This window comes from Eremomyces bilateralis (genome assembly GCF_010015585.1).
Source record: "Eremomyces bilateralis CBS 781.70 unplaced genomic scaffold P152scaffold_6, whole genome shotgun sequence".
In the NCBI taxonomy this organism is placed as follows: Eukaryota; Fungi; Ascomycota; class Dothideomycetes; order Eremomycetales; family Eremomycetaceae; genus Eremomyces; species Eremomyces bilateralis.
Genome location: NW_022985072.1, coordinates 949273 through 974311, shown reverse-complemented (window position 1 = coordinate 974311; position 25039 = coordinate 949273). Strand labels below are relative to the sequence as shown.

Genomic DNA, 25039 nt, shown 5'->3' with positions numbered 1-25039 from the left:
TAGACGGCACAGACATTTCGGAATTGCCAAATCAATTTCAAATTGCGCTTTAACCACTATACTAAGGGTATTATAAGAGTAGGGTATTGTCTTGCCTCCTCGATGCGCATCCACCCATCGGAGACGTAGTACAGACAAAAGACCCGAAATACAATGCTTCACAAGCATTCACCATTACACATTACGCCCTCCAACACCCTTGCACCTCATTATCAGGATTATATGAAACTGGTACCAGTCACAAATAGAAATCCTCCACTCCATGGTTTACAAGGCACCTCAGAGCTGGGTATCGCCTAACAGCAGCGCTTCAGCACACCAGAAACCCCTCTCTATCATACAAACTCCCCGGCGTTCCCACTTCCTTCTCCGTTGCCTCTACGCCCTCCATCTGAGTAAGAGCCGTCAACATCGCGCTCTTTCGCATCAAGCTAGATCGCTTCGGCGTGCCATGAAACACCGGCTTGATCATCCGATCCCTCTCCCGCCGTCGCGCCACCTCGCTCCGCTCTAAATCCTTGCTCACCCCGCCCACAGGTGCGTTCGGCGCGTTAGGCGGCTGGTTTTCCTTGCTTGCCTCACGACGATCCGGGCTGATGGGCTGCTTCGCCGGCGTGGCGGAGGACTTTCGGTTTGCGAGCGAGGGCCGGGCCATGGGTCGGAGGTGCGGGGGGGATTTGGTCGGGTTCCGCAGCCATTGCACGGGCATGGCGACAGAATCGGCGGAGGGTGGGTGGTTGCCCGGCCGGAAACTCTTGTCGTCTTCCCAGATGGTGCGGTGGATGGGTTTGGATTGTCGATGGGAGTCGAAAACGGCGGGATTCAGCCGTCGCTCTATGGCGGAGCCTTCGCTTGTGGCTTTGCGCAAGGCATCGGGGAAAGTAAGTTCCGAGAGAGCGGTTGCACGGTCTTTCGCTATCAGAATGTTGTCGGAAGGTTCTTCCTCTTTTATCTCGAGGAGTCTCTCCTTGCCAGCGGCCACGTTGGTGGCACCTTCGTTGATTTCGACGGGACCGATCCAGTTGGCCCCTGTATCTTGTTCCGCTTTTTCCACTTCCAGCGCCGGGCTTTCCTCGCGTTTCATGCGACGGTATCGTCGGTCGGAGCGCCAGAGATCGTTTACGTCGGAGTTCATGCGTCGGAGAGCGAGGACACTTTGCGCCAAAGGAGGGTCGCCAAGCACGTCATTTATTGGCAACAAACTCGCAGTACTGTGACTTCCAGGAAGAGGTACTTCATTTCCGCTCGCTTTCTCCACTGTGGGCGGCGTGGGCACTTGCACTCCTTGCTTGTCTTTCCGTAGTGGTGTCGACTTGGGCGAACAGGCAGGTGAGGAGCCCACCAGCGATTCCCCACGAGTTCTATGACTGGGTCCGAAAATGGCAAGATTGAAAATGTTCCTGTTAAGTATGTCCATTGTTTCGAGCTTACTCTCGTTCATGGACTGCGTGGTAGAAACAAATGCTTGGAACTGAACGGTGTCCAGCTTCCGACCTACGCAACGTCGTGGAGACGTCTTGTCTGGGCTTGGCTTGATTTTAGGTGGGGGCTCGTGGCTGATTGAGTTTTTCGATATCAAATCGGAAGTATCAGGGGAAGAAGTGCTAGAGGTAATCTCCGTTGAGGACTTTGACACTGACAGAGCCGGGGTGAGAATGCTCTGTGCCTGCGATGATCGCACCGGACTGGGGAAAGCTGGGATCGTACCCAGAGATGCTGCAGCGGTATAACTCTTTGATAGATGCTTTTGCGGCGACGGGCGGATCGAAGACGAACCCGCAGCCGGGCCGGATAGTCGGTTTTGCTCCTGGAAAAAGTTCGCTAGAGACAGCGTAGGAGAGCTCGGCATCAGTGAGGTGCGCAAAGTTGCCGTATTTAGCCTTGGTTCACAAGTGGATGTATCTGGAAGACTTGGAAGTGGTCTCGATGCGCATGCTGGTGCTGGCGATGCAAACCAGGTCTTCGGGACTTCGAACTCGGACGCTTCCTCCTGAATCCCATGCATTACCGGGCTCAGAGAGCGACTATTTCCACCCAGTATCGTGGGTGTGTCAAGAGATATTCTTACGCAATTTTGTCTCCTGTGACCTTTGCGCGCATTGGGGCTTCTTTGAAGGGCGGACGGTTTGCCTGACTGCATCGGGGATGGATCCCACTGGAAGGGATTGCCGTTGCTGCTTCCCGAGGAATTTCGGGAAGATGCCTGCGACAATTGCCGTGTCGGAATCCTCTGTTTCATCACAACATCTTTTAATATTGAAACCGGGGGTTTGTGGACTGGCGATCCATTGGCGTTGACCTGGAAGCGGGAGTTGCGCTTTGGGGTAGCAAAGAGCTGGATAGAAGCAGTGGAGGGCGTCATAGTTTGGCGCATCGGTTGCCGCGATTCTGAATGACTGTGAATCGTTCTTGAGCCCAAGGGCACCGAGCTGAAACTGTTCGATCTTGAAATCTTTCCGGAACTGTCGACACTGTGTCGTGTTGGGTTTTTAATCGAGCCTTGGGAAGGATTGATATAATAGATACTGTTGTTCAGATGGCCATACGATTGGAAAGTATCTCTAATCTGCCGCGGTCCTAATATCAATGAGTTCTTCCATTCTCTGTTTGCGCCTTCTTTGAATCGCGGGGTTTGGTCCGATTGCGGTGCCGGGCTATTGAATGACACAAGAACAGAGCTGCTGACGGACGCTAGGCTCGACATAGACCCTCTTGATAGGGCTCGGTCGGCATAGCTCTTCGGGTGTGCACTTGAATCGATTTTCGCGGCCATGGCAGGCAGTGGAGGGACTGGACCTGATGGAGCGTGTCCCGACTTTTGGCTGCCCAGACTGACCGATCGGCTGCGCGTCTGTGACCGAGGAACACGCTCATCCCGGCTACTTCCGGTTCTAGAAGGTGTCGAAGGAATGTTTGGCGTTGATAATGGCCGATGGAACTTGGTTACCGGCGTATTAACTTGCTCCATGCTCTTCCTTATATAGAGCGGATGTGGTCTCAAATTAGAGGTCGAATCCGAGACCAAGAAAGGCCCCCGGCTCAGGCGACTCCTGTCCGTTCCTGGTTCCACTGACCGGTCCGCAGTTTGCGATGGGGCAGGAGATGCGCTTTCTGTGTGCGCTGCTCTTACTGTTGGCTGGCCATCCAGAAGTGGCTCGGGGATGACCAAAGAGAAGGTTTCCAGTGGCGCACGCGGCCCCCCAGTGATGACCGGCAAACAAGCTGCGTCCAACTCCATGTCATGCTGCGTTGGCGCACCCCCGTTTGGTCCGCGTCTTGAGAAGGGCCAAGGAATCCGTCTCCAGTTGGATCTTCCCATCGTAGTCGGGGAAACCAGACCTTCACCGTGAGCCTCCATCGGGCCCTTGACATCCTCTCGAGAGTGCAACTCCCTCCACCCATCTGCAGCTCCATAAGGGATGAAAGCATGCTTCATCAGAACCGAGGGTTTCCCTGGGTTGAAGTCTTCTGCCGTTCGGCGCACGTTCGGTCGCGTGATACTGATGCCCCTCGTTTCTAGGTCTTCTAGTAACTTTCGGTGCGCCCTCACCGCCCTCAGAAGTAGGAAAAGCAACCCAAGGATTAGCAGAAAGACAACACTCCCTACGACAGCGATTCCTGCAATTGCTCCGGTTTGGAGTCTTGGTCTGGAGTGGTCCTCCTGACGGAAAACCAAGGGCGCCATGACTGCATTGAACTAAGAGACAAACAACAGTTTCGTGATATTCGCTTGAAGGTTTAAGAGATTGCGCAATATTCTCAATCTCCACAATGTATGTACAATAGGGCTAAAAAGGGGACAAATCTTCAAGGATCTCAAAAGAAAGGAGCGTGGATCCTCTTCAACCAATCTTTCAGTGTTGTTGTCCTGACCTGGTAATGACTGTGAGAATAAAAGATGAAGTTGAAAATGCCCATCCCAGAGAACAATGGGAAAAGTGGTGATGGACGTACAATCACCCGACTTTTCTGGCATGTATAAAATCAAAACAATGAGTGGAATGTATAGAGCATCAGTACGAGGCTGGTCAATACGACGTGAGGAGAGGGATGAACTGGAAAGGAATGCAAGCCATCTTCCCCTTGAACTCCTCTCTTCTGGCATTGATCTTACCTAGACCCTACAGATAGCTGACCTGGCTTATTAGTACTATCATCTACACTGACGATAGTGTCTTCCGCATCAAAGTATCCCTCCTGTCTGGGAGTACCGGTACTTTTCACAGCTCTTCTGGATGGATGCGGGGCTAGAACATCCCTTGATACTCTCGCTTCTCGGTCAGTAGTCGGACGCCGAGAACCTTCGAGACCAAAACCTTCGAGACTGACAACCTGAGAACCGCCGCAGACGATGGAGATAGATTGAAATATGCAATTTGTGCAGCCAAGGACTTTGTCATGATGTAGAAACCCAACATTCCAGCAGGCAGCAGCTAATTAAGCATTACTCAGCGACGCGCATAGGTATGACTCTAATATGATGATGAGGAGAGAATAGGAACGAAATATCTATCAACAGCCATTTTGGGTTGACACGGAGTATTTCCATGAGGACTCACAAATCATCCCTAGTACAATTATTCAGCTCACGACAGGCGATTCGGTAAGTATTCCGCATCGTGGTTGGATAATCTGACGCCAACACTATGGGAGGAGATGTTGAGAACTTGGGGATGGCCAGTGAGTCAGCAACGGAGCGAGCCGCCGAGCCCCAACCCCATCCAAGCCTCAGTCTCCCACTCCAGTCTCCCATACAGAAAACGCGTCATATCATCCGATGGCAATGTGATAGTAAAGGGATTTCGTTATTTTCGTATCCTGCCCTCCTAGCAAGTCCTGGCTTGATGAGGGGGACCCATCGAGTCAATAGGCTAGCCCAGACTCAATCGCTTCACGATACCTAAATCGGCCCGCCTCCTCAAGCTCAGGAGCCAGGACTCGGCTCAACTCGCTGAGCAGCACCCAATGGCCCCTCTGTATGCCCCTCTGTATCTCCCCTCGATCAGGAAGCCGATCAAATTAACACTGGACCCTAAAACGGGCCATGCCTTCGAGGTTCCAATGGCAACCTTGCACGAATGACTATTGCTCTCGCCGACATTCCCAAGGTCTGTAAATCTGTAATCCGTCCGGTGCGATGACTTAATCGGTGGATCGGAGGCAGGAGACACCTATCCAGATCGAAACTTACTTAAACTCCAGCTTCTCCCTCCAAGATATTAGGATCCTGTTTTTCAATTGCCATTGCACTTTCTTTCTATCTTCGAAAAACAGCTTCGGTCAGGTACCAGTCCATATCCATACCTACCCCTCATCAACAAGACTCTCCAAGTATCTTGACCTACCCCTCCATCCGTCAAAATGGGTGACAACGCTATGGTCAATGGCGTCTTCGCGACGAACAACACCACGGCTCCCACCGTCGAGCGTGTCCTTCCTCTCTTCTCGCTGAAGGGGAAGACCGCCATTGTCTCCGGTGCTGGCGCCGGTATCGGGCTAGCTGTCGCGCAGGGTTACGCTGAGGCTGGCGCAAACGTTGCGATCTGGTACAACAGCAACAAGAAGGCCATTGAGCGTGCCGCCGACATCGAGAAGACGTACGGCGTCAAGTGTAAGTCGACTTTCTCTTCCCTACAGCATCAGTCATGCTACACAGTGCGCACCGGCTGTAGAAAGAAAAAATGAGAGCAAGGCGGGCGCAATCCGCAATCAGGGGTCATCCTGCCCTGCAGTTTGCTTAGCCGCCATTCCGCAAATCATCCGCCGGAGATTTTCGGGGATATTTGAGGAATCCCTGAACCCTCAAGAAACCTTATCACGTTTTCCCGCATTAGTGAGCAGACCAAGGCTAATTCATCACCCGATTGGCTACAGGCAAGGCCTACCAAGTCAACGTCACCGACGCCGAGGCCGTCGAGAAGATCGTCATTGAGATCGTCAAGGAGTTCAATGGCCGTCTCGACATCTTCGTCGCCAACTCGGGGATCCCCTGGACCCAGGGTGCCATGATCACTGGCGAGCTCTCCCACTACCACAAGGTGGTCTCGACCGATCTGGACGGAACCTTCTTCTGCGCTCGCGCGGTCGGCAAGATCTGGCGCCGCCAGAAGCTCGAGGGTATCGATATCAATGGCAACAAGCTCGAGAACTTCACCTACGGGAGCTTCATTGCTACCGCTAGCATGAGCGGTCACATTGTCAACATTCCTCAGTTGCAAGGCGCTTACAACGCTGCCAAGGCTGGTGTTATCCATCTTTGTAAGTGGCAGATCTCCTTTGCGCAAGATTCCCGCGCTTACACTTGATACAGGCCGCTCGCTCTCCGTCGAGTGGGTCCAGTTCGCTCGCGCCAACAGCGTTTCTCCTGGCTATATGGCCACTGAGATCTCAGACTTCGTTCCCCAGGAGACCAAAAATATCTGGAAGAGCAAGATCCCTATGGGGTAAGTTTTGCACCATCGACGATCCAATCCAACTGTCTGACATTGCTTTTTCTTAGACGCGAGGGCGAGGCCCATGAGCTCAAGGGAGCGTACCTCTACTTCGCATCCGACGCCTCGACTTACACCACCGGTGCCGACCTTATCGTCGATGGAGGATACTGCGTTCCGTAAATGTGGTACTGCAGTAGTTTGACTCCTTATTTCTTGCGTATGGCTTATGGTTTAGCCGGGAACTGGACACCCATAGATCTAGAGATATTAGCAGCTTCTTCGATGGATCAGGAGGAATTGTTCCATACTTCCGTCACCTTGGACACGGTCATTTTCAAAGAATTATGAAGTCGATATCTTATCTTCGCGTGCGACAACCTCTCAGTGTGATCACTGAACTCTCGGCCGCTCTTTTTGACATCACCGCCCAAGGCCCCAAACTACAACCTCGCCATTCCCACCGGCACTGCACCACTCTTTCTTGCTCTGACTCTTGCAAACCGCCACTGCGCTAACCACCTTCCTCTCTTTCTGCGCAGTCTCGCTCAAAATCTTCTTGCTCGCCTTTGATTCCGGTCCCTCATGCTCCAGCACATGCAACAGCGTGCCCTCCATCGTATCCCATACACAAATCTTCCCCTCCTCACCCCCAGCAACCACCGTTCTCTCCCCCGGACCCAACGCGCACCGCAACCGCAGCCCCTCACTCTTATAATCCTCCGCCTTATAACTCATCAAGCACTTCCCCGACCCCCGCTCCATAAACCGCACCCGCGAATCTGCGCTCCCTACCAAATACGCCTCCCCCAACTTCGTCGGCTCCACATGCGTCACCGCCGCCCCCACCACATCCGTGCACTGCATCCCCATCCGCACATCGTACACCCGCACCCGCCCGTCCGCGCCTCCCGCATACACATCCGCCCCGACCACCGCGACACTCACCACCGCATCCCGCGCCTCTGACAGCGTCATCAGCGCCCGCGAACTATTACTCTTGCAGTCCCACAGGCGCACCGTCCCGTCGAAGCTACCGCTCGCCAGCACCGTGTCGTCGTCGCCGGCGAACGCGACGGCGTTGACCCGCCCGACGTGCCCGCCGAAGCGGCGGAGGGTAGTGGCGGAGGCGACGTCCCAGAGGAAGACGAGGCGGTCACCGCCGACGGAGGCGAAGCGGGCGTTGGAGGTGGAGATGGAGAGGTCGAGGACGGTGTGGCCGTGGGCGTGGTAGGTTTGGATGGGGCCAGGTGAGGGGGAGGTGGAGGGGTTGTAGAGGCGGACGAGGCGGTCGGAAGAGCCGGTGAGAATCTGGGGGACGTTAAAATTATGTATAAGCTGCTGTAGTCGATTAAGACGTACGTATTGGCCTAGTCCGGAGGAGTAGGTGACGGCGTGGACGGGGCCTGATGTACTGATTAGAACTGAGTTCAAGGTCTTTCAAATGACGTATTTTACCATTGTGTCCTGTGAGGACGGCGATGCGCTTTGTAGGGAATTGCGAACTCATGAAATGTTCATTTTCAATTATTGTACTCCGTAAATGAGTGGTCCTGGCGCGTGAGTCGTGAGAGGAGTGATGAGTTCCGATATTCGAGCTCGGACCTCAGATATTTCGACATCATCTTTGGACTCACCAGTCACCACGACTATTTCTTCTCGTCTACGGAACGATCATTAGCATTACATGTCTCTTCAGGCGTACTCAATGTCTGTCTGAAGCGGGTTCCATCTGCCCGAGACATGACAACATGGCGTCTTTGGTCTGCGCGCATCCTCCGCCGGCCTTTTCCCCCCCATCCACCCACCAACCTCCATGAGCGCCGCCCGCTCCACACGTCCAACCTCCTCCATGCCCGCTATCGACCCATGCGCTCGAGTCGGCAATCCACCGAGCCGAAAGTCCTCAACCCCACCGTCACCGCTGAGTCGATCGGCCTATATACCGATACCACCCCGCCTAACGCCGCGCAACTCACCTACGTCAACAAATTCTTCCGCCAACCCGCCTCGTTCCTCTTCGCCTCGACGTCACTCCTCTCCCTCCCGCGCGACTCGCTGGCCCCTGAGATCGCCTTCCTCGGCCGCAGCAATATTGGGAAATCGTCGCTGCTGAACGCGCTCATGCGCCGACCACCGGGCCCGGCGGCGGCGAAGACGGCGTTGGCGAAGGTGAGCAAGCGGCCGGGGTTGACGAAGGAGATGAATTTCTTTAAGGTGGGGAGGGGAGGGGATCGAGATGATGCGGGGGGGACCAGGAGGAAGTGGATTGATAGGAAGGGGAAGGCGCCGAAGTTAGTGGAGGAGAGGTGGATTGGGAGGGGGGGTCTGGTAGTGGTGGATATGCCGGGTTATGGGTTTGGGAGTCGCGATGCGTGGGGAGGGGAGATATTGAAGTTTTTGAAGCAGAGGAAACAGTGCGTGTTCATGGTTCCGGATGTTCTATGAGAAGTGTGCTAATAGCTGATCCACCAAGGCTTCGGAGAGTGTTCGTCCTGGTTAGCAGCAAGGAACTCCTCATGGAATCCGATTTGCATCTGCTTCAGCTTCTGTACGAGATGAACGTCCCGCACCAGATCGTCCTCTCCAAAGTGGATCGATTGCTCCCTCCGGGAAGAAACTCCTGGTTCGGGGACAATACGTCCGAGGCGTTGACGACGGACCTTCGAAAGAAGATCACCATGGTCCAAGAGCAGGTGCGAGAACTACAAGACGGGCCGGGCGGCATGAAGGCGATGGACGACATCCTCGCGTGCAGCGCCATGACCGCGGGTCCCAAGGGTCAATTCCTGGGAATGGCAGGCGTGCGGTGGGCGGCCTTGCAAGCATCGGGCTTAGACTGCGATGACAGCGGTAATGTGCGAACTGTCGATTTCGACGTGGTCAAACCGGATAAGGGGAAGTCCGACACCGTCGAACCTGATGAGTTCGACACCATCCAACCTGACGAGAGGAAGTTCGACACTGTCCAACCTGATGAGGGGAAGGGGTTCTATAGGCCGTTGTGATGCCATTTGCGAGACTTGGGGTATCTAGACATGAACCTTTGAAGCGCCCCCATAGCGCTCGATATTTCAAACCAGTCATCCCAAAACCATATCCCTTGTAAACAGTTTTGAGAGGCATACACGCCCCGTTTCACTCCGTCCGCCTCCATTTTGTCTCGCCCCTATTCCCCGCATCACCACCCTCCATCCCTTCTCCGGCTCCCTCTCCAGCCTCGTCTTCCTCAAACCCTTCATCTTCCTCGTCACCTCGGCCATGCACGGTGCCCGCAACAGCCGCCCCTCCACTCCCTTGAAAGCCCACGAAGTTCCCATCCGCGTCTTCGAATTGCCCAATGTTCTCCGACGTGATCCATCCACCGTCCCCTGGTGGCCCGCCAATCCCGCCCAGTCCCCCCAGTCCGCCCATTCCGCCTATTATAGACGGCTCTGCCTCATCGTCTGGAGAAGGGTCGGGATGGAGGTCGGCGCACGTGGAGAGCGCCGCGAAAAGCGACTCGGCGGCGGACGGTGATGCGGCTCCTGTTGAGGATGCATCGGCAGTTGAAGGGCTCTGGTTGGACGGGATGAGCGTGAAGTCGATGGTCTCGATATCTTCGCCCATGTCGGCCTGGTTGATGTCGACGGTGTGAAGGCTAAGGTATACGCCTTGCGATGCGCTGGGGGGGTCTGAGACGCGTTGGAGGGCGTGTAGGGCGATGGTGGGATATGGGATTGAGACGCCTTTTCTGGTGGCGGGAGCCCATATGATCAACGATCTGCAGAGCATGGTTAGTATTGATCGGTCGATCACCGCATGTACACGTACTCCGAAGTCACCCAAATGTCCAAGTCTTGTATTCTCGTCTCGACATCTTCTGTGGTCCCGTTTTGCGCATCACCGTTGGCCACGGGACTGACACTTGATACTCCATCGTTGAGCGCGGCGAATTGGTCGAACTTGAAGAGAACCGACTGCGGTATCAACACCACGGCTCCGCTTGAGCTATAGTGCAAGACTGGTTTGCTGCCATAGAAGGCCACAGGTGTTTGTGATTGATGCTCCGTCAGCGGGGTAAATTCCTCAGCCGACGGTGATGCATTAATGGTAATCACATCCATTTCTGACACCCGGATGATAAAGACTGGAGGATACAGGTAAGATCCTTAACCGGGTACTCGGAGGCTTACGAAGTGAATGGGATGTACAGTATTGCATGTGTAGTATTGCATGCGCACTGGTTTTAGGCGCTCTTTTCTCTTTCCGGGGAGCTTCTAGAATTTGGAAGACATGCAAGGGCCTGGACCAATAGAAACTCCAGCTGAGCCATGACGTTCATTGTCAATCATCACGAGTATTGTTCACGATATTTCCTGAATCTTACAGTCTCCTCCCTCGAGCTCTCGAAAACATCGAATTGCCGATACCTCGGATTTAATCTCTTGTTTGATACCTTGTCTTCCAATTTTCGACCTCACCTCAGCCCGAAAACAACTCCCGTCCACGGAGGCTGATCTATGGGTCTCACCATCTTCATTGCGTACTGCCTTTATATATAAGCAGTTAGTTCATTTGTACTAGCTCCCAACCATAAATGCGTATATCTGCTTTATTAGAATCCGGCGCCCTAGAGGAGGTTCTGCTGAGCGGCTTATATCAGATGAGGCGGCACCCCCTAGAGCCGAGCCAGGATAGTAAAAGATGGCTAATCTTTATATAAAAGTCGGCTCAGTAAGAAGGGTTTGGCTGCTTCTAGCGGTTCATTCAGTGTGGATCCTTAATAAATGGCCAGATTTCTTATAGGACGACGGTGTAGTCGATGCCATGCAATTGGTACCTGTTTCGTTTCCTGTCTCCGCCTGTCTTACGTTGGTGTATCTTGTCTTTTCGTATACACTTCATTGGCCTTGCAGCGCGTTCGTTACTTCTACCCTCGTCCACGTCTTGAAATTTCCTTGAATCCGCTCCAGAGTCTCCAGTTCCCACCATGAAGGATTTAATACTCACCCCCGAACAATGCATGAAAGCTGTCAAAGCCTCGATAGAGAGGCAAGTCGCCGCTCCATCCCCGTTCCAAGAACCGGTTGAGAAACGAACGGGAAGCCCCTAACACCATCGCCAGATTACAGATCGCCGAAGCCCAACAGAAAGCAAACGGCGGGGAGGAGGTGAGTAGCGGGTCCGATGGATTCCGAAAGACCACCGGGGACTGAGCGCAAGAACCCGTAGCATGTCGACCATACGTTGCTCCAAGACCTAGAGCCCGTTGAAGCGGAGCATATGCGAGTGGTCTTCCATATACCGATTAAAGGGATTCACTTCAATCTGGCCGGTATGGGCGAACCCCTGGATTCATCCGCGCGCGTGAGGCTAAGAAGAAGCAGGTAGCGCATTCGGCGGAGCATTGGCGAGTGTGATGGGTAATGCGCATCCGATTCAACTACATAAAGAAGAAATCTGATGGTGGATAGACATCGCGACTGGCCACGCGATTGCAACAGTCTCGAGGCCCGGTTTCTGGCCGTGAGTACCCACAACGTCTGACACCAGGCATGTCGCTAACTGTCCAAGGGCTCCACACGGCATATCCCGTGTCATTAACATATCCTTCCTGAAACCCGTCACCCGCACTGGCGAGGTTCGCATCGAAGCTAAGGTCATGCAATTCGGCAAGTCGGCGGCGATGGTGCGGGGCGAGTTGACGAGCTTGGATGGGAAGGAGATCTATTGCACGGTGGAACATCATAAACTGAGCTTCCCGCCGCCGGGGGAGGTTCGGCTACCGTGGGATGACGAGTTGGATCAGATCATTGCAGATAAGAGCAGGATGCTAGTGAAGTTATGATGAGCGGGAGGACCACAGCATCTTAATTGTTGATAGATTGTGGACTAGATTAGCCGCATCCCGGATGCGGTATAGATGTGATAATCTCTTGAAGCTTTACAACGCTTGAAATCTTTGCGGTCGTATGTCCTTTGCCGAGGCATGGTGCGTATCCTCGCCATCCCACTCCTAGAAGCCGCTGCTTCTCTCGCCACGGGAGACAGATACTTGAAGCCGACTCAATCCCCACCCTGAGGGACCGCGACTGCGGACAGCTGCACATCGGGTATAAAACAGCCAGGCGTTCTCAAACGCATCGACCGGTACCGAAGCATCCCGTAGAATCACCCCGCTTCCTGTCCACTCAAACTCGCGCTCTTCTTCCCTTCCCCGGACTTCCTCCCCACGCTCGCCCCATCGGTCGTTATACTCCCCTTCTCATCCGTCATCGTCCCCGGCGTCCCCGGCGACATTCCGATCCCCAACCCGGCGCCGGAGTCGACCTTGGATTTGCTGCTGTCGCCTGCAACGCTGGCGCCTTCCATGCTCTGCTTGGAGCCCTCGGTTCCGACCGTCGGTGGGTCCACGTTGTTCTCGGCGCCCTCCTCAAGATCGCGCAGCGCCGGCGGTCGCTGCCGCATTGCGCGCGCCTTGGAGAGGCTGATGGTGCTCTCTTTGTAGGTCGTCACGACGGAGGCGGTCTCGTCGCGGTCGATGGTGGCTTTCATGAGGGCGGCCATCCAGAGGCGGCCAGTGGCGAGGTTGTCGACGGCGAAGTAGTGGACGGTGGGCTTGGTGAAGTTGACGGCTTTGCTGAGGCCGGAGCGGGGGGGGACGAGCTTAAAGATGAAGGTGCCGGTGGGGTCTTTTAAGGCGGGGGAGGAGACGGTCGCGGCGGCGAGGGTGGCGATGGTGGGGGTAGAGTTGGTGGAGGGGGCGCTGGTTGACTGGTTGGTGGGGTCGCTGGCGTCGATGGATGGGTGGTGAGAATGATTAGGGGAGGTAGGCGAGTGGGTGGCGCCGGTAAGGGTGGCGTGTAGACCGGTAAGGCGCTCATTATTGGCGGGTAGCACGCGGTGAAACGAGATGTCGATGAGCCCTTTCTCTTCGGTGTCATTCTCGGAGTAGTAGTACGAGAGGCGTCGGCCCCGGAGCACGAAGAAGCGAGGTTTCCACGTCGTCATGAGGTTGCTGCTGCGTTTCTTCATCCAGCCGCTGAAATCGCAGCCTGCCACCTGCTCGGCCGGCGACTTCTTCTCCAGTCCTCGACTGTAAGCGCTGGTCTCCTTTTTCGATTTGCGACGGGGTCTGAGAACGGGTATCGGAGTCCCAGCACCCGAGGAATCATTGGAAGCCTTCTGTGCTAAGACATCGTCATAATCGAAGTATTTCCCCGTCCCCGATGGCGTGCTGGCTTCAGTTCGAGGGGACAGCGGAGATTCCTTGCGAGGTGAAGGGACCTTATCCGGGGATGTCGCCAGTGCCCTCTCGCTGCCAGTGACAGCGTCCGAAATGGCACGCAAACCAGTGACCCTAATTCGATTGAAATTGGATCGGAAGGTCGCAGGAGAGGGAACCGTTTTGTCCAAGGAGGAGTTGTCGCTTTCCGCTACGGGGGAGGACGCGGCGATGGCATCGATGCTGGGGGAGTCGCCGTACTCCAACTTCGTCACGGTGGGAGACCTCGTGTCCCTGGCCGGGATCATTGGCTTCGATAAATCCATCTCGCCTTTGTGTGCTTTGGGTCCGAAGAAACGTCGGTTTATCGCTGGCGCCGTCATGGCAAGGGAATCCAGAAACGAGTCGTCGGTGCTTCCAAATCGATCCTGCCGTGCAGATTCGCTTCGTTTTCTCGTGGCTTTCCCGGCTTGAGACTGGAAGCTGGAGACACGCGAATGCGACGGACTCTCTCGCTTTCGGAGGACATTCCGGGCTTTTCGGCCCTCGACATCACCGCCCGAAAAGTAACCGCGATCTAATTCACCAGCGCTCATAACGGTCATGTCTAGTTCGCGAAGCGGATCATACGGTGCCCCGTCTGTGGAAGCGGAGTGGACGTGACTCGCAGCAGTTGCGGATCTGGGTCCGAGCGCTGTGCTCGATTGGGTTTGCTGACTGCTCATAGTCCAAGTCCTGTCCAAGGACCCTTGTTTCTTGTGAGCAATGTTGTTGTATCCCAGACCAGATTTGAGTGTGGGTGTTCCCGGCGTAGGAGGAGTTCCGGAAGCGTAGTCAATCGACGAATGCCTCCGGTTGTGGTTCATGTTTCGGACGGAGGCAGCGGAGGGCCTGCGATGGTGCTCGCCTCGACCGGTGGGGGTTGCGAGATCGGGCCTTTGAGAGGGCTGTGTGAATGGGTGGTGTCGATTTGGCGACCCTTCATGTACGCTCGGAATCCTGGGAAGAACGGCACTTGTCGATATGCTCCTTGGTCGGTCGCTATCGACTGAATCGTCCGTTGTGCCATAATCGGAGATGCTGCGTTGTGTGTTGATTGAAGGAGCCGCCAGCGTTTGTTTTGGTTGTGAAACCTCCTCTTGCATAGCTTTGATCTTATGCCAGGTCTTCAGTCTCTTTCCCACGGATCCGAGCTCGAATTCTTTTAGGAAAATAGATGATTGATCCATCCCCAGCAGAACTTCGCCGGATATCTCTTGCTCTTGAAAGATTTCGCAATGTCTCTTCTCAACCCCAACGTCTTCGAGATACTCTGCAACCCGCTCGGGAGACCAATTCAACACCTCTTGTGCTGTATAGCCCGGGTGCTCCTCCTCATCGGTCTCGTGGCCGTTGATATAGGATAGGCGATGGTCTAGTCGTGCGCTGTATTCGCTTTCCGAATCATTTGTTCTTCTTTCCCGTCCGATTAAGCTGTGCCTGGGAGTGCTCATGTCCGTAATGTGCTCGTCGATCACGCTCAGCGTCTGATCCATCACAGGGCTGTTCAGCTGTCCCTTGAGCGCCAATCCCATGCTTCGAGGTGTTGATGAGGCAGTTGACGTCCGATATGCGCCGCTCATCGATGGAGCGGAAGCTGTGCTCATTACGGAAGCCCTTGTATCTTGGTGGGTATCCTCCGGTGGCACCGGCAACGTCTTCTCGTTGTGGCTATCGGTATCTTCTGCCGGAACTGCGGGTTCGGATTTGCGGGGTGGAAGACTATTTCGAGTGACCTGCTGGCTTGGCCAAGGAGTTGTATAGACTTTGACATTTCGTCAGGACCGCAAAGACTCCGTCAATAATCGGATCGCTTACCCTCCGGAAACAGCCCTTCTAAGCCGTTTAATGTGTGCTTCCCCAGGAACCAGCCATCTCCAAAATCATCGTCCCGCACGAGCAACTCTATCCTATCACCTTTGGACAGACCGAGCTCGTCCGGTGTTCGCGCTTCGAAGTCATCTGCATACCCAGGAAGTCAGCACACCGGTTGCGCTCAAGATTTGAGGAGTGGGGTTGGCGTTCGGGTCCGCCACGGTGATATTGGGCCGTACGTACGGATAACGATTAGGATGTCGCCGGGGCGGGCTCTCTGCATCTGCTGAGCCCGAGTGGCCATGACGAAATCCAAGATCCGGGAACAAGCTACTGAATATATACGTTCTCAATCAAATCGGAGAGGGTTGGAAGCGATCGCGGGCGCTCTTGATAGTCATGTCAACTCTTGTGGATTTGTCCGCGGATCGAAAGTCCGGCGTGCTGCCCTAATATCCTATCAGGGGATTCCCGATCCAGGTAGGCGAACGATAGGTGAGGACTGAGGAGAGTCAAGAGGCGGCGGCAGGCATGTCGCTTGTCAGTCGTGTCGCACGATGGGTGGCGGGGACATGCGGAGATGCGACCAACACTCAGCCAGCACACCGAGGGGAATCTAGACGGAGATCGATTGGAAGGGAGCGCGGTCGAGTTCAATCAAGGCGAGGGAACACCAAGTTCAACGGTGTGGAGGTGGTGAGTACCGTTGGATAGCGATGTGGTGCGACAGGATTAAGCAGTAGGTAGATAGGTAGGTACAGTATGCAAGTGTTTTGGCGAGGTGTCGTGGACAAGAGGCTGATTGTGGATGGTGGATGCCGTGGTGGGTGGAGTGGTGCCTGTAGTGGTGCCTGTAGTGGATCTGGTGGTAGTACAGACTACAGAGGTACAGTCCGTGGGTGGTGTGTGGTGTGCATTGTAGTGTAGTGTGTAGTGTGTAGTGTGTAGTGTGTAGTGTGTACGGTGGAGGGCCACCAAGTCAAGGTCCCAGCCGGCGCAACGAGTGGGAACGCTGCGTTCCTGACGTGGACGCCGCCCGACCAGCCAACTGAGGAACAACCGAACAAGTCACCTTGACGTTCACGTTCACCATCCTGATCTGTGGTCGTGCCAGACGAGCCGGTCCCCGATTTCCTCAATTGCCTTGGACTTCTGTACGAGAAGTATTGCTACCTACCATCCGAACGCTCTGGATCGGAACCCCCCAGGCGGCTTGGATACAGGGGAACAGCGAGCTCTGCAGCACCGAACCCATACCGAATCTAGACCAGGACATTTCCACGTTTTTCAGGAAAGCTTGGGGAGTGGAAGAATGGGCTAAACCCGGAGTGAATAGCGCCCAAATCTGAGGACGTTAGCGCTTGAGGTCAGGTTCGCTATTTGACAGCTGAGTGGTGGGGAGACGGGTTATCGGGAAGTGGTTCTGTCAGCTACCGTAGTCTGTACGGTATTATCGTCACTAGCTGCAAATCGGTAGGTCCGTTCCTCGGTGTCTCACTTGCTTCGCTGTCCTGGTTGGTGAATGCCGATTGGAGATGCCCCAACCATGAAAGACAACGATAGATCCTCCTGGAGATTCTAGTTGATTTTGATATTGGTACTGTCCCGTACGGAAGTATACTTAGTTTGACCGGTATGATCTATTACAGTATAAGTATGCCCCAAGGACCCAACGTACTCCATATTCTATTGATCCTAAATGGGGTGGGCAGGATTTCACCGATCACATGTGCCGGGGCGGACTTTGATATTAGCATCGGTGGCGTCGGATTCATCGGCATAACGTGCCTAGCGATCCTCAGTTCTCAGAGTCAAGCCAAACAGATAAACTACTATACCCGGAACGGTATTTCTTCTGACTGGACTATTGGACACTGGACAGCTTCCACAGTTCGAACGAAGGGATAGATCAAAACCTTCATCGGGCCGATGCAGTGATGTCCACCTGCAACATTGGGTGCTCCCCAACTGATCGTCACCTGCATCGGGATGCCCCGAGCCTACGCATATGCGCCCCCGCGATAGGGGGTAACCGTAGATGCGGCCAATCAAGGAGAGTTCTGAGGAAGTATTTTCTGCAGAATGGTGTTCTGCATCGGACTCAACAATGTGAGCTATCGCTTTTACTTCGCGGTTCTAAATCAAGTCGCCCATCCATGAACGGTCGTCCTATTCAGTCGAAAAGATGAAGGCTCGCGTTCGTCGTTGAGGGACTCCTTGTCTATTTGATATTTATACCTCTCCTCATTGGTTGCTCTCCTGCGATGTCTCGCAACCATTCCACGCGAGTCAACAATTCATCATTGTTAGCGTATATAAATCCTGTACTACATAGCCGCCAAGGCGTCCCTGGTGGTTCGCTGATTCCTCGTCCTGAAACACGCGTGGACGCGTTCCTTCCCTTTTTTATATTTTTACCCCCCTCCTTCAGGTCCCCTAAAAATCGCAGTCCTCTACCAACGGCAACTGGAAAATATCGAAACTCTGCATCGTCACGTTCGATAGTCCTCCTATTACTCGACTACCTAGACCAGATACGGTACTCTGTACCTCTGTACCGAACAGGATCGCGATGTTATTCCATCGTGATCCTTGCTGACTACCCAGTTAGGTGACAACCGGCGTGAGCGGACAGCATTTGTCGTCCTCTTAAAAATGCCAGCAAAACGGAAGTCCCGCTCCTCTCGAATATCCGACAACGATGGCACATCTACCGATTTTGCCGACACGAATTTGACTTTGAACCGATTCCTGGGGCCCACTGTCCGACGGCCTTACAACTGGTTGACGGGGACTGCTGCTCCTTTCCCTGCCTTGGGACATCACCCTCCTCCGCTTCCATCTGCTCAGCTCACGGGATCTGAAGATGTCAATCCGTCTTCCGTGGTTCCCACGCAACGGCCAGGCGGGATAAATCTCTCGTCGAATGTGGGCGTCGCACGCCCCGTTATTAGTGTCCCCGAATCGTCGTCACACAGGCAACCTGACCCCCCGCCAGTACAATCCTTATCCCCAGCAGCTTACCTACACACACTCCCTAAAGGGACAAGACCGCAACAGGGCCAGGTTGAAAATCCCGCCCCAAACCCATTACCGTCTCCAGCCTTGAGCAATGGGGTTATTCTCCCAACCGAGCAAAATGGCCTATCGAGCGTGCGATTGGAGAGTCTCCCTGCCGACCGAAGTGCCGCTTCCGCCAGTGTAGACAATCGCACCAATAACACAACCGTCGTCGTCGGAGACCAATCACGAGCTGCGGTCGAACCTACAGATATTCACCTATTCGAATTCCCGGACAGGCAGCGGAATCCAGTGCACAATTCGCCCACCGTTCGGAGAGACCCACCAAGAGCGGTCGGGCCGAGATCTTCCTCGAACAACGCCGAAATTGAAACTCCGACGCAGAGAGAACAGCTCGCCGGGCAGCCACGGATAGTTTCCTCTGTCCCTAATTGGGACCCCAATGCCGTCCAGGAGAGGCTTCGGAAAATCGAGAGAGCGGTCGGTATCCAGAACATCGGGCCATCGGATGGCCTAAGAGTCCGGTTTTTGAGCGAAGCCATTAACCGATACGACTGGTGGTACCTTTTACTCCACCAGATCGTAAGTATGGACGTCATTCGTGCCGACTTACCTTATCGAATACTTCAGATCCCGAATCTCCGGCCTGCATTATCCATCGTCAAGGGATGGCTTCTCTTCTCGGATTCGGGGTTCAATTTACAGTTGCTCCGCCAGCTGGCTGACTTCCCGTGCCCCCTCTCCACCCTCCTTGTACAGTCGCCTGGAGTTTTCATCGATAAACTAGACTTAATCTCGCAATTTATCTCGAAGCTTCCCCTGGAGTTGCACAAGCTGGTGGATAGCTGTAGGGAACGGTCATTCCCGCCGCTAGTGCACGAGCTAGTGGAGAATTTATGTATCCATTCAGTTGTGCTTCAGTATGTTGTCTTCCAGGTGGTGGCGCACCACATCTGGAATATTCCCCCCGACGCCAATACCGAATCATTAAGTAATGTCTTCCTGAAGAACCAGCTGGAGCACTTCAAACGACGTCAACGGGACGATCCAGCGCTATCAGCTCCAGAGGCAGCGCACGAATATTTCAAACATGCGTCCGTGTATAATGCACTTCGAATGAGGTATCACATCGCGCCGTCACTTGCGAGCCACCAAGTGACGCAGCCCCCAACGGTTCACAGTTCCAACGGGTCAGTCCTATGGAATCACCCCTTACATGGCGTCTCCGAACGGCTGGGAGCAACTGATGACACCCTCCACAGGCTGTCTAATTCAAATTCAGCTACTCGAGGCCCTTCCTGTCCACGGAACTCAACAGCAAATTCAAATACGAATACTGCACCGCAACTCACTCATCCACCGATGTCCGAACCGTCACTTCGGAACCCACTGCAAAACTCACCTGTGAATGCTGTTCTTGAAAATCCGAGTTTGACCCGCAACCAAGCTCCTCAGCGACCGCAGAATACAATTGCTCGTGTCGGCGGGCAGATTAATCCAAGGCGGGATATACCCTTCTACCCAACTGCCGGCCAAATGGTTGCTCGAAGAGCGGTAGCAAATCCGCGTGTGACGGCTGCTCAAGAGGCTCATTTACGAAGTCCGAGGCTCGGACCGGTCGACAACGAGTCTGCGAGGACCCCAAGTAATCAATTCCGCGTGGTCAGCGGGTTTGCCATGGATCCGCAGGCCTATCCAGCGGATAAGATCCTTCACGACTTCACCTTCGACCTGTCGCCTGAGGATTTCGCCAAGATTCCGAAAGATATACCTGGGGCTTCAGGTAAGCGTCCGCTGCGCCAGTTAAGATCCGACTCAAAGACATTCCGTTTGCGCTGCATCGAACTGCCTCAAAACGCAGAGGCAATCACGTTCGATGAGCGGATGTGGATCACAGCGGACACGACATGGCCGTCCAATTGCTACATGCTGATCAACGACGTCGACATCTTCCCGCGTCGCAAATTTCACTGGGGAAAAGATCTCCCTATTGATCTCACGCCTCACCTCAAACAAGGCCAGAACAAGCTCAAAGCGTGCTTCAACATTTATCCCACCCCGACTGCTGCTTCCCCTACTGCCATCCGTTGGGCATTCGGGGTTGAAGCTGTCACCATTACCACGTTCAACGAGATTTGCACTTCCGTTGTTGTTCACCGGCGCATAAGTAGCGAAAACACCAAGTCCAAGCTCGTTGCCGCAGTATCTAGGCATCTGTCCCCCAAAGATACCGAAGACGACGACTTTATGGTCACCACATCGTCACTGCGGATCTCACTCCGCGACCCCATTTCTCAGTCGCGAATTTGCAAACTCCCCATTCGTGGCCGCTACTGTCGACACCCTAACGCGTTCGACCTCCCCGCTTTCTTGCAAATCGCCACGCGCGACCATCCGAACTGGCCCGCCTGCGTCGACATCTGGCGGTGCCCGATATGCAAGAGCGATGTGCGGCCAAAGAATATGGGACTCGATGAATTCTTGAGCGACGTGAGGGTGGAGCTGGAGAGCCGAGGGAAGGAGGTGGCGGAATCGGCAGAAGCGATTGTGATCAAGGAGGATGGGTCGTGGGAGGTGGCATCTAGAACCCAAAATACTCAAGTGGATAATGAGCGGCGTAAAAGCAAGGGAAAGGGAATACTCCTGGGCTCGGTGGAACCAAAGAGAGGGTATTCGGCCAGACCCTCATCGAGTTCGTCGAAGAGGGCCATGGTGTCGGAATGCATTATTCTTAGCGATGATGATGATGAATGATGAATGATCCGGCCCGCTGCTGGAAAGGCACGACGACATGATTAGCAACGATACGACGAGAGGCGCATGGCTGCGTATTAATTCTTTCTTTCTTTTTGGAGTGGTGATTCATGGCCAGACAGGCCATTCTTCTTTTTCGGATACCCTAACCACGCAATGCTTTTCCACGAAAGTCAGTTTGAAGAGCGATCAGAGTCACCTTTTATCGTCAAGGTCCTCATCGTATAGCGTTTGTTTCCTAGTCGCGGTTAATATTTAGCACCCGCGGAAGCAGTTGATCTCCCTTCAATCACGACAGGGCGCTTCCTTTGCTAGAGTCTAGGATTGCCCTCTCAGGCGCTTTCTTCAACACGTCGAGGAATAATTGCAAATTCAACATCTAAAATTGACCTTGGTTAAGGGGTATAACGATTATTAAGTATGAATTGCGAAAAGCAGTCTCCAGCTTAACTTCCTTCATATCCCTGCACTGTAGGTATCTCACTTCAATCTTCTCCTCCTTTCCCTGTCGTCTCTCCCACTACCACTGCAACCATACATGCACGTTTCTACGCTCTCAAGCCGACCTCCACTCCTTCAAGACCCAACACTATAACCTTCCTCACCTTCTTTGCTGGCTCCTCCTTTTGCTTCGGCACCACAACCCTCAGCAATCCGCCCCCTAGCCGCGCCGACACTCCTTTATGCTTGACTTGCACTGGGAACGTGAACTGCCTCTTATGATGCCCGACATGTCGCTCATGCAACCACTGCCGCACCTCACCCAGCCCACCAGTGGTCGCAACAGCAGGAGCGGCCTCTACCACTGGAACATCTTCATGGTGCTCTTTGTCTCCCTTCGTACCCCCCGTATCCGTACTGCCTCTCGCCGCGGCGGCAGCCGAGCTCTCCGCCGCTCCACTCCCTCCATCGGCCGGTTTTCCCGCGCCCTCCTCCCACTCCTTCGTCCAATCGACGCCGAGCACCTCGGCCTCCACCAGCAAGGTGCGGTCATCCAGCCACTCGATGTGGACGGCGCCGGCGTCTGTGACGCCGGCTAACTCGCCTTCGAGGAAGTAGGCTTTGCTGGATTCGCGGAGGTCGAACAGCGGGACGCGGGCGGAGGGGCGGGAATGAGGGTGATAGTCGAGGGAGTGAGGGTTGTGGTGCGGGAGGTGGATGTGGGGGAGATGGGGAGCGGGAACCCCTTGGTTAGGGAAAATGTAGGGGACGTCGACCATGGCGGATGGATTCACCAGGGGTACGAGATTGGTGGCGACGAACGTATTGGTTTAATGTCCTTAGGTGAATCTATAAGTGTAACGCAGTATCGCAATTGACTGCACGAGAATATCTTTGCAATTGGAGTCCAGAATGCTCATTACTGACCTTACTTTTATATGCTTCTTTATCCTAAGAGATAGGAAGTATGAGCTCCATTCGCATGACTTTTGGGCAAATGTCATTCCATCAGGAGAGCATCCTGATACCGAAATCCTGGGATAGGATATTACTCTTCCCTCGTCGTCGGTCAGGGCCGTACTGACATCACCCTTGTACATATATGTTGATTCAGGTCATTGGGAGAGAATATACCATGCACCGAGGCATATTGTACGTACATCGAATGATGTTTGTTGTGAATGTGGCTAGCAGCCCCGCTGGCGAATATATTGAAGCCACACCAGGGTCAACCTCTACAGCGCAAGCGAGCAGTAGTAACAGAACGACACTACCCCTCGGGCCAGAACCTGATGGTGTGATCTGTTGATTTGGAAGCACACCGCCGTCAGTACCCCCCATTGGATACATATCAATGTTGCAAGTGTCCGAGCACCAGCGACCATAACTCTCGAGCAATCGCAGATGGGCGTGAATCACATCAAGGTGCTCAGTCATGCCATGTGGGAGCAGGAGACAAGAATTCTGAGTAGATCAAACTCCGCCAGCGGTTCCGCTCTGCATCCTCGGGCTTCCAGCTCTTTTTGACAAAACTTGACCATTGAAACGTACAGTCGGTACGTACCTCTTCAGTATGCTCCTCCACAACTTAGACTTGGTCGTATGGTGGTTGAAGTGCAGGTCTCAGACGAGTCCGAGTCCGAGTCGCAACCTCTCCCGGATGTCATCTTCGGACATGCAGCGTTTCAGAGCTGTAATACAGGCACTTGGCTACTGGTATTTTGAGGAGAACCCGAATTTATATCAACCAATTTTACATCCACATGCCTCGGAGTCGTTTTTGGGTCGCTTGCTTTCTCCATTCCAGTGGTGCTTGGCTAGGGTCAAGGCTGAACTGCTCCGCCTCAGAACAGCATTTTGGATAGGAGCCAAGTTGAAAGGCACTGCCTTCCTCAAAGCAAGATATCATGCCCTAACTAGTCGGAATATCGCTATAATTGAACCTGGACGGGCATGCTTGTTGAAACATTTCATCCTCTTCTGAAATCAAGGGTGTTAGTATACCGTACACCACTGAATTGTGACTTTGCACCAAGCAACGATGGCGACGAGCGGAACCTTGCATTTGCTCATCAGTAACTGTTCACGCCTTGAAATAGAAATCCAGTCAACCTCAGCGTCGAAGACTCTTCCGGAAGCCAAACAACTAGAAACAATATTGCACGCCGTGCTGGAGACACTCCAAACAATTCAACAGGACATGAACGACGCTGAACTGGATTCACTGAGACCTCTATTTTCCGCGTGCACAAAGTTAATGCCTATTTTGGACGAGAAGGTGAAAGCCATGGGTCGGACTAGCCCACTCCGGTGGTTCTCGTCGAGGTCGGGTATTACAACGCTGGTGGGGGAGCTGCAGGGTATCAACACTGCACTGCTCAGGGAGAAAGATAGCCAGTGTTCATCAAAAGGTCTGGCGCCGTCCAGCCATGGTCCTCCACCTCGATACGCTGAGGCGACATCGACGTATACGAACCTTCAACCAGGCCAAGGAATTGCATCTCCAGCATCTAATTTCACCGCCATGCCTGACTGGGGGTCGGCAGTAGAAGAAATGGATACTAGAGCACTGATACCGGAGGACCATACGCGGAAGACTGGCGGATTTCGAGCGTTAGGTGATCTGAATAGGTCGAAAGGTGTGACATTCTCGTACCTCTCATGTTACAGGTACCGAGGGAAGAACCGCTTCTGTGCCATTTGGGAGGAGGATGGACCAGAAACAATACCGTTCCTTGGGCATGATCGCAACGGGATTTGTGGGGCAATCGAAACCCTGAATGATTGCATCTGGCGAGCGTCGACATCATATATCGATGTCCAGGACAACGTCCGATATGCGTCGCTGTTTGAGAAACAGCCATCGGTGGTTTTACGCGATCGAAAATCGGAGTTTGTGTTGGAGTAGTCTGAATCCGACTTCTTCATAAGCAGCAGAGCGTTTCGGGACCGCGGAATGGAATGTACAAGCATTGAGATCCAAACTACCGGAACTCGAGGATCTTTATATACGTCTCGCTGGGAGTCGATCAACACGAGATATACCACAGTCCTGTTGCACACCGCTTACGAGAAGGGGATTTCTCCAGGCCGCCCATTGTCGAATGACGAGTTCATGGCACGGGTGAAAGTGCTTTTGGAGAAAGGGTTTAATATTGACGGGGGCATCTGCACTTACGAGGGTGCAAACACCGGCTGTCCCAGATTCGCGTGTGTTATGAGCAACAGGTCCCAATCACTTCGAGGGTCGCGTACGCCGCAATACGTTTCTTCATTTACACCGCTCGCGTCATTACGAAGTCGACAAATTGATCGTATAGAGAAAGACTGG

At 53.9% G+C, this 25039-nt stretch overlaps 10 protein-coding genes across 10 annotated transcripts; 5 read left to right on the top strand and 5 right to left on the bottom strand.

The window, feature by feature from the left end:
* Positions 1 to 50: 50 nt before the first annotated feature.
* On the bottom strand, positions 51 to 2430 carry P152DRAFT_457279 (uncharacterized protein). The gene has a single exon (XM_033679194.1). It carries the CDS (start codon positions 2360 to 2362, stop codon positions 311 to 313), a length of 2052 nt encoding a protein of 683 aa, XP_033535532.1. The 5' UTR covers positions 2363 to 2430; the 3' UTR covers positions 51 to 310.
* Positions 2431 to 5133: 2703 nt separating this feature from the next.
* P152DRAFT_297215 (reductase with broad range of substrate specificity) lies at positions 5134 to 6734 on the top strand. Its single transcript, XM_033675051.1, has 4 exons — positions 5134 to 5611; positions 5875 to 6258; positions 6311 to 6443; positions 6500 to 6734. The coding sequence occupies exons 1-4, from the start codon at positions 5362 to 5364 to the stop codon at positions 6612 to 6614; spliced, it is 882 nt and encodes a 293-aa protein (XP_033535531.1). The 5' UTR covers positions 5134 to 5361; the 3' UTR covers positions 6615 to 6734.
* Positions 6735 to 6854: 120 nt separating this feature from the next.
* On the bottom strand, positions 6855 to 7941 carry P152DRAFT_394607 (WD40 repeat-like protein; the record flags this gene model as incomplete). The annotated part of the gene is made up of 3 exons (XM_033676264.1): positions 6855 to 7742; positions 7794 to 7837; positions 7890 to 7941. The coding sequence occupies 3 exons, from the start codon at positions 7939 to 7941 to the stop codon at positions 6855 to 6857; spliced, it is 984 nt and encodes a 327-aa protein (XP_033535530.1).
* P152DRAFT_414370 (uncharacterized protein) lies at positions 7925 to 9614 on the top strand. Its single transcript, XM_033677024.1, has 3 exons — positions 7925 to 8695; positions 8753 to 8848; positions 8908 to 9614. The coding sequence occupies exons 1-3, from the start codon at positions 8175 to 8177 to the stop codon at positions 9437 to 9439; spliced, it is 1149 nt and encodes a 382-aa protein (XP_033535529.1). The 5' UTR covers positions 7925 to 8174; the 3' UTR covers positions 9440 to 9614.
* On the bottom strand, positions 9570 to 10537 carry P152DRAFT_472691 (uncharacterized protein; the record flags this gene model as incomplete). Its single annotated transcript, XM_033681174.1, has 2 exons — positions 9570 to 10194; positions 10245 to 10537. The coding sequence occupies 2 exons, from the start codon at positions 10535 to 10537 to the stop codon at positions 9570 to 9572; spliced, it is 918 nt and encodes a 305-aa protein (XP_033535528.1).
* Positions 10538 to 11567: 1030 nt separating this feature from the next.
* On the top strand, positions 11568 to 12423 carry P152DRAFT_297026 (uncharacterized protein). The gene is made up of 4 exons (XM_033675049.1): positions 11568 to 11748; positions 11801 to 11836; positions 11888 to 11939; positions 11988 to 12423. The coding sequence occupies exons 1-4, from the start codon at positions 11697 to 11699 to the stop codon at positions 12259 to 12261; spliced, it is 414 nt and encodes a 137-aa protein (XP_033535527.1). The 5' UTR covers positions 11568 to 11696; the 3' UTR covers positions 12262 to 12423.
* On the bottom strand, positions 12374 to 15909 carry P152DRAFT_297056 (uncharacterized protein). Its single transcript, XM_033675050.1, has 3 exons — positions 15736 to 15909; positions 15496 to 15639; positions 12374 to 15442 (listed from the first exon to the last, which is right to left on the bottom strand). Exons 1-3 carry the CDS (start codon positions 15794 to 15796, stop codon positions 12585 to 12587), a joined length of 3063 nt encoding a protein of 1020 aa, XP_033535526.1. The 5' UTR covers positions 15797 to 15909; the 3' UTR covers positions 12374 to 12584.
* Positions 15910 to 18147: 2238 nt separating this feature from the next.
* On the top strand, positions 18148 to 21267 carry P152DRAFT_472688 (uncharacterized protein; the record flags this gene model as incomplete). Its single annotated transcript, XM_033681173.1, has 1 exon — positions 18148 to 21267. The coding sequence occupies one exon, from the start codon at positions 18148 to 18150 to the stop codon at positions 21265 to 21267; it is 3120 nt and encodes a 1039-aa protein (XP_033535525.1).
* Positions 21268 to 21815: 548 nt separating this feature from the next.
* On the bottom strand, positions 21816 to 22864 carry P152DRAFT_433467 (HSP20-like chaperone; the record flags this gene model as incomplete). Its single annotated transcript, XM_033677463.1, has 2 exons — positions 22233 to 22864; positions 21816 to 22103 (listed from the first exon to the last, which is right to left on the bottom strand). The coding sequence occupies exons 1-2, from the start codon at positions 22485 to 22487 to the stop codon at positions 21816 to 21818; spliced, it is 543 nt and encodes a 180-aa protein (XP_033535524.1). The 5' UTR covers positions 22488 to 22864.
* A 545-nt stretch (positions 22865 to 23409) lies between these two features.
* Positions 23410 to 24926, top strand: P152DRAFT_296978 (uncharacterized protein). The gene has a single exon (XM_033675048.1). The coding sequence runs from the start codon at positions 23750 to 23752 to the stop codon at positions 24614 to 24616; it is 867 nt and encodes a 288-aa protein (XP_033535523.1). The 5' UTR covers positions 23410 to 23749; the 3' UTR covers positions 24617 to 24926.
* The last annotated feature ends 113 nt before the right edge of the window (positions 24927 to 25039 follow it).